Source organism: Talpa europaea (assembly GCF_964194135.1).
Source record: "Talpa europaea genome assembly, chromosome: 10".
Classification (NCBI taxonomy): Eukaryota; Metazoa; Chordata; class Mammalia; order Eulipotyphla; family Talpidae; genus Talpa; species Talpa europaea.
The window spans coordinates 90,671,099-90,679,189 of record NC_140077.1 but is presented as its reverse complement, the minus strand read 5'-3'; the positions used below and the strand labels follow the sequence as shown (position 1 = coordinate 90,679,189).

Here is an 8,091-nt window from a genome sequence, read left to right as displayed (position 1 = left end):
TCAGAACAACCTGTCAATCATAATAAAGGCAATGCCCCTCTGTAAGGGGAGGTTGATGATGGGGAAGACTGTGTAGGTGTGGCAGGGGACATATGGGGAAATGTTCTTACCTTCCTTTTAATTTTGCTGTGAAACAAAAACTGCTCTAGAATAAATAAAACCTTAAAAGACAAAACTATCAGAAAAGTGATTCATGTGTTTTGTCTTTAGTCAACCTTAATAAAGGCCACAATAAGTAGAGTATTATTATTAGTTCTTAAGAGTGAAGGTGATAGCTAGTCAACATCTTCTAAACTATGAGCAATTTAGAACCTCTGCCATCAGGAAGCAGACGATTCAGAAATAACAATAGCAGGCACATGACAAAAATGACTTGTTTTACAGCAACTGCTCAGATGCTGGAAGGGCAGATCTCTACCATTCATTTTCTTGTTCACCTTGGGAATGGGCTGGATCATTGCCAGGAGTCTGAATTCTTAGGAGAGCCATTTAACTCTTCAAATAAATGGATTCGATATTCTCATAATGTACTCCAATAGTTAAAATTTAAAATCAGTTTACTACAGTTGAGTTGATTTTAAAAAAATATCAACCTTTGGGAAGTGAGAGGTAGAAATGAGTCTAGATTAATAGAATTTACACTTCAGTCATGGTGAATTTAAAAAATACATCTTTCTCTCAATAATTATTTTATGCTCTAAATGAGGTAAAATTTGTAAAATCTGCATTAAAGTAACATGGAGGGCACTCTGGTGAGAACAACGATGAGGTTTATTTTTGTTACAATGTCAGAGGGAAACATTAATTGCTGTTTGTCAGCTGTGAACTTCATACTACATTGTCCACGGATAGAAGATTAATGGGTAATCACCCATTAGAGAAGCTTCACAAAAAAACCAAACTCAGGAATAAGACCTACCAGACCAAGATTTGCTTAGACTCCATGGATGTGATGGTAGGACTCTTGGGTTACAACAGGTGGGGACAATGGGCAACATCCTTCCTGGCCTCTCCCATTGTAAGACCCTGTGGCTATGTGTGCCCCCAGCCACCCAACACCACACACAGGTGACTGGATTGAGCTACACAGTGAGAAATGACTGACACAGGAGATCAAAATAAATAAGGGCAACAAGCTATTCTTTACACCTAAAGGTAGCTGAAATTTTTGAAAAGGTTTTCACTTTAGCACCATGAAGTATGATGAAATCCCATTTCCTTCTCTGTGACAGGGCCAGATGCAGTTGGGAAGCCAGGGCACAAGCTGGAGGCCGCTCCAAGTCTGCTTCACAAACAGAAGCTCTCTTGTAGTTTCAGAACAATGGGGCCTGTGTAGCCAGTAACAACTGTACAATACGGCACTGCCTCTTTGCTTTCCTTCTCAGGCGGATTTTCCTGAATTGGGGGTAGTGGTCGCTGGACTGCTTTTTGGTAGAGGAAATCCAAGTCCTAAGCCCTTTGGCCTCTGCAAGGCTTGGATGGGCTCCGCGATGCCCTTGCCATCTCGTCCAAGGCCTGATCCTGGCGTCCAGCCCATGTTCTGGAGCATTCTATTTCCAATGTTGTTTTCTAGAATTGGCTGGGCATTTTCTCCTACAAATCCTGAAACAATAAGATGACACAACATTAGCACAGGTGTAAGTGAGGATGCGCTCAGGTTAAGAAAACCGTATCTTCCTAAGTTGTTCTTTCAACGGGGAACCAGGGAGGGTTGTGGGTTCCTGTTTGCATAAGTAGTAGCTTGTGTAGTAGAGGCAACAATAAGAATGATATTTTGGTTAGAGAGGAGTTTAGTAGCTGATTACTGAACTCCTTGGGGCTTTTGTTTTCTCATCTGTACACTAGGCCTAATGTGAACATGCACTGACTTAACACAGACAGTGTTTGCCCACGATTCCCCCTGAGGTCTCCAGGGAAAAAAGATGCTCACTCTTCAAAGATCTGCGGGTGCCTGTGGATTATCAGCTCAGCCCTGGATCTTTTATATTTCTGTTCTGAAGTGTGGGCTATCTTCCCAACACTTTCAGGATTGAAATAAGTAATTGTTGACAAGATAACTCATTATTCTCAAAGGTGTGTGATTCAGTTATCTTGCTGGCACCAACCCACATCTTCCCTTTACCCATTTTCCATCCTCCTCAGTTTTTCCTCCCTGATTGGGGATTATACCAGGACCTTCTACCCTACCCCCAAGTTCAAAAAGTTGGGGCTCTGTTCTTTTCCTTCTCTTAAGACTACGCTTGGGAATGATCATATAAGGCCCAGAAGGATCCTCAAGCACCAGAGACAGCAAAGATGTCCCAGATGGGACCGCAGAGTATGGCCATGTCCTACCGCATGACCACATGGGGGTGGTTTCATAAATGGCCAATTTATGATTCTTTAAACTGTAAGCATTTCCAGGCATTCCCTGTATATGTGTCTGAAAAATAAAATAATAACAGAACTATCAGGGTTGAATCTATAAGTCACCAAGTAATTTGTATCTGACATTGTGGGCTGCCTCTTCTGACTGATAAAGGAAAACTGCAAAGTGGCAGAGGTGAGTTTTCATAACTGAAACTCACATTTACTACGGCATCATCATTAATTGGTTGTCAAGTCCACTATTGAACATTTGGTAGTGTCAATCTTCAGTGCGTTCTAGAGTCCAGATTGCTACCATTTGCTAATAAATTCATTACAAGGAGTAAGAACCAGGTTACCACAATAATGACCTGGCTTGGGATTTGTCAAATGGGCTCTTTACTCATCAAAACAAGACCCATATCATAGAAAAAACTTTCCCTTGCCAACCGCTTGAACAACAATGGTGGGGGGGAGGCGGAGGGGAAAGTGTCAAAGAAAAATTCTTGATGCACACTGTTTATTGCTGGACCAGGGCAAAATCTGCATATACCGAGATTTTTATCTCTAAAATAGAAATATAGAATTTATAAACAATGAATCTCTTAATTTCAACTAAACCCAACAAAGAAGAGCCCTTTGTCAAAATAACTCTTGCTTAATGTAATAACAAAAGCAAGTAAGTATTTACCTTGAAATTATGATTATGGTGGCAACCGAGACCACAGAGGTATGCAGTTTTTTCCTAAGAACTGTTGATTAGGTTTTTCAGGTGAAACAGTGCACGTGCATTTTTTGTCTGCTACTTTAGTGATTGCTAGCAATTAATTAAATTCCATGTATAAGTTAAAATCACATCAGAGGTCTAATGCTGCAAAACTACAACAGCTGTTTAGTCATTTTTGATATAAGAATGGGTAAAAGTTCAGGTGTAAAATTCGGTTAATATTTAAGAAAAAATATCAGGCTGATATAGAACATCTCTTCAAAAACTGCTAAATTCTGCTCAATTCTCAATTTCTGAAGTGAACAGCATAGGTGACTAATTCACTATCCAAATGTTGATTAAAAATATTGGTATTTCAAGCATGGGGGCCCAGGACAGGCCTCGCTGCTCTGCCCACATCTGTGTTTTTATGTTGGAAAAAAAAAATCCACTCTCTCTGCTTTTAATCCTGGCTTCATTTTTCTTCATGCTAAAATTCAATAAAATAAACCATTATCTTTTAACTTTGATGAAAAACAACAAATAGAAAGTGGGGCACTTAATTTTTCCAGTGCTCCGTCTTTTCACACAGAAATGAGATTCCTGAAAAACAAAACAATGGCTTTTCCATACAACCTTAAACAAAATAACAGTGACTGTATTTTTCATGGAAAATTATTCTAGAGGGAAATCTGCTGTTGGTCTCTCATCCTTCCTTTATGAGATTAAGACGTGGGAGTGGAGCAACGCAGGCTCAGCACAGCACAGTACAACCATAATTTCCTTTTCTTTGGCTCCTGGCAGTGCTAAATCCTTTAAGTCCTTTCCTAGAAGGCTCTCCTCCTGCTCAGGCAATTTTAGCGATATGCAGTCGGCTAACCCTTCCACAGCACCGGCTCCCAGCCCTCTCCATGCTGGATCTCTTATATCTATTACAGCTGGGTCAGTTCTCGCCCCTCAAATCTTCCAAAGAGTATTGTGGATGGCAATTCACTTGCGTAATTGGCTCAAGAGATGAAAATCTTGTATCGGCCTCTCTTAGCTGCTAATCTATCCAGCTGACTGCAAGCCTAATTGGCAGCTTGTTTAGTAATTTGGCTCCTAAAGTGTTGTATTGATGTTGGATAAACAGCCGATGGAAGGGGAGGGGACACATGCTGCTCCCCCATCACAGACAGTGCAGGCTCAGCCCAGCCCCTACCCTGTTCAGGAGGCATTGTGGGGCTTAAGCTCACCACTCTCTCCCATCCTCTCTCCCCATCACTTTTTACTAGCCAGCTGAGGAGAGGGGCTATTACTATTATCATCAATGCCATTAAAATGGTGTTACCATACTGTCCTCTGTGTTCAGTAACTACTGGTAATTTAGCAACATGGGTTTTTGACGTCTGATCAGAACTCAAGCATGAAGAACAGCTAGAGAAAGTGGTAGGGGATACCACTGTCAAATATTTTAATGATTTTATTTCTTAATACAGAAAACCTCACTAATTTTGTCCATTCTACATTTTATTTGTAATGATCACAGGTCTCCTTCATGGAATTTTGTCATAACCATTTGAAAGAGTTAATTGCTTTAAAAAGGCATGTACTTTTTAAATACTGAAAATTTAATGCAAAACGAGTTTCCTTTTAAGAGATGCAACATTTTATTTTTTTTTATTTTTTTTTTAATTTTTTTTATTTTAGAGCAGCATGAAAGATGTTGGATACAGAAAAACATTTCTTCTGAAACAACTATAAAAGAAAAGCATTTGCAAAAAAACTAAAAAAAAAAATATTACAATAAGACTGTTCTGTTTCTGGAGACACAGGGGGTGTTTATTTGTGTACTATTATTGGGACCATGTACAATCTGCCTGTTCTGTGCTAGGCTCTTAGCACACTGGTAGGCACACAGCATCCATGGTCTCTTGTCCTCAAGCTCTGACAGATGATTGGTGTTTCCATGGCCATTGTTTCTTTGGATCTTTATCAATCAGAAGGGCTCCAATCAGCTCCATTTTTCAGCTGAAATTGGGGTTTGAGAAAGTGATGGACTTGGTCTAAATTCAGCTAGCTGGAAATTGTCTCTGTTAGTTAGACCTTGAACTTAGGACAAATGTTACCGTGACTGAACAATGAACTTGAAATAACATGTGACCAATATTTTTGATATGTCTTTCTTCTCCTATATTTTCCCAGACGACTTAAATTTTTTTTTTTTTTTCACAAATTTCAGACTACTGGAAAAAGAACTAACCTTCCTTAGCATAGCAAGTCTGTCCAAAAAGGGTGTTCCAATTCTCCTGAAATACCTCAAGATCCATTTTGTTTGTTATAAATACAGCTACCCTAGCCTTCTATGTTGGATTATAGAAATTAAACAACTTATGCTTTCATTACATTTACTGAAAATAGGAAATATTGAGTTTTGTTCTTTCCTCTATTTTGATAATCCCTGAATTTAACTGATACATTTACTCCATTTACATTTATTGTGATTATTAATATATCTGGATTTATTTTTAATGTATTTAAGGCTATTTACAACTTGCTTTTAAAATACATTTTTGCTTCCTCCTATTAGCATCTATTGCTAGTGTTAGCTTGACAATTACACATTATATTTCTATTCTTTTGGTGATTGCCTTTAAATGTGAACATGCTAACCTATTATTCCCTAGCATTTTATATATTATGTTTTTTGGTTTAGTTCCTTCTTTTATACATCCAAATTAATCATCTTCTCTGTCAATTTCACCACCATTTTTACTTTTATCCATTCAATATTAGTTTAGTTTTAAGTACAGGATCATTAATTTCTTTGCTCATAATTTTTGATTTTCATTCTTTTTACGTGGGTTCTGTTTTTCTAATGAGGTATTAAATTTCGTAATGATCAGGCTTTACCTGAAAATGTCCTTATTTCATCCTCACTTTTTGGTAATAGCTTCACTGGATATTAACTGTAGGTGAATTCAGTTATATTGTCTAAGCACTTTAAAAATATTATCTCCTATCTTCTAGATTGTACACTGCGAGAGGTTTCATTTCATTGCTCTTAACTTCTCCTTGCTTTCAGTATTCTATAGGTTTATCGCGATATGTCAGGCATGACTCATTTAATATGAATACAGAGATTCATGTTTGTCTTCAATTTTAGCAATTGTCATTCTCTCCTTGATTATTGCACCACCATTTTCTCTAGTACTTCTAGGAGTTCTAATTATACACATGTTGAACTTTATTTAGTTGCATGTTCTCCAGGCATTCTTTTTATATTTTCTCTATTGACATGTCTCTGTGCTTCTCTTCAGTTTTTTAGATCACTTTTAAAATTAAGTCTCTTGGCTGTACACATATTATTTGTTGTTTAGCCCATGAGTTTATGATTTTTCATAATAAATAATCTCAAATTTCTACTCAGTTCTTTACCACAGTTTCTTTTTTCTGTATTTATTTCCTATCATTTTTAAAATCTGTTCTTGTAACTATATATATATATATTTTTTTTTTTTTTCACTTTTGGTTTGTGAGATTGTCTTCAGCAGGTTTCACTTTGTGGCTAGAAGGTGTGTGCCTCTGGAGTGGTCTTGGATTTGCTTCAAGATCAGTTTCCACACAAATTTTTTGGCTTGGCATATTTTAAGGTAGAAACTCATAAGGACAGGTGCTAGCTTACAAGTCTTCAGAGTTTTCAACAAGGGGCCCAGGTGTGGGAGGGGTTTTATTTCTCTTATGCCCTCTTCTGAGGACACAGATTTTCAGAGGTCCTGGCTTGATAGGAGCCTCATACTTAGCTGCCAGGAGTGGCTCCCTGCCCAGGGGACCCCTAGCCTATACCCCTTAGAGTTCTGAGACTGGCAACAGTGAGGTGGATATGGGGACTGTGCAGGACCATTTCTCATCTTGAATATTCCTCTTTTGTTCCTGCAATCTCAGCTAAGCATCTAAAAAGATGGCTTTATATCTTAATTCAGCATGTCCAGGTAATCTGTCATTTGAGTACTTTCTCATTATTTAAGCTTCCATGTTGTCAGCAACAGCAGTCCTTTTTAATATGTGTGCTTACCCTCTTCTTAAGTGTGTGGTGTACCCAGAGGTGATGGAGGATGATTTAAGACTCTACTAAAACATGAAAATAAAGGTCATTTAAGGACACAGTCATCCTGAAATTATAGCATATTATAATCCTGAAATTTTTCAGAATGTAAGCCAATAATATTTGAATAAAAAAAATAAAGGTAGTTTGGTGGTTCATGTGTCAAGACCTGGGGGCTCCTAGGCTTTGGTACATGGTTATTCGTTTCAAAATCAATAACCACAATACCTCCCTTTCCCAAAGATTCCTGGAAGAGATATGATAATCCACAGTGGTCTTATAGATCCAATGATAAAGGAAAGTAAAAATAAAATTACTGGACAAATGAACAGTGTATTACCTTGAGAGCGACCTGGGGTAGACCAAACATTTCCTGATTGTGTTCTTGATTCTGACTTTTAATTGAAAGCGCACCTTTAAGAAATCTTCACCTACTGCTATGATTTATAACCTGTCATTTATTTATTTATTTATTTATTTATTTATTTATTTATTTATTTATTTGTTTGTTTGTTTGTTTGTTTATTTATTTATTTTTGTGGGACCCTCACCGGTGGCCGGGGATCGAACTGGCGCTGCAGAGGCTGTGGGCAGCCTCGCAACCCAGCGCTCAACCGCTGTGCCACCAGGGGAGGCCCTATAACCTGTCTTTATTGCTGTAAATATCCACAAAGATTACTTTCCTGTTCAACTACCAGTGGGATGTGGAGGAAAAAAGTCACACAAAGCTATAAAGTAACATCTTGCCCAAAACATGGAAGTCCATGAAAATAGTTCACTCTGGAGCTGTATCTGTAGCAAGACATTAAACTATAATATAATGAGCAGCTCTTTGCCTTATTTAAAATATATAGAATAAAGTCTGATGTCTGATAATGAATGTTTTCATTATGTTATTATTTTTGCAGAAAGCTGAAACAGTAACAGCAAATTTCCATTGTGGACAACAATGAAT

At 37.8% G+C, this 8,091-nt stretch overlaps 1 protein-coding gene across 1 annotated transcript in view; it reads right to left on the bottom strand.

The window, feature by feature from the left end:
* Positions 1-1,381: 1,381 nt before the first annotated feature.
* The window catches only part of GPATCH2 (G-patch domain containing 2), a gene marked incomplete at both ends in the record, with an annotated part of 146,848 nt that continues 140,138 nt past the window's right edge, over positions 1,382-8,091 (bottom strand). The window contains one exon of the mRNA XM_084246165.1: positions 1,382-1,602. Within this exon, the coding sequence (XP_084102291.1) occupies positions 1,382-1,602 (221 nt within the window). The remainder of the gene's footprint in view (positions 1,603-8,091) is intronic.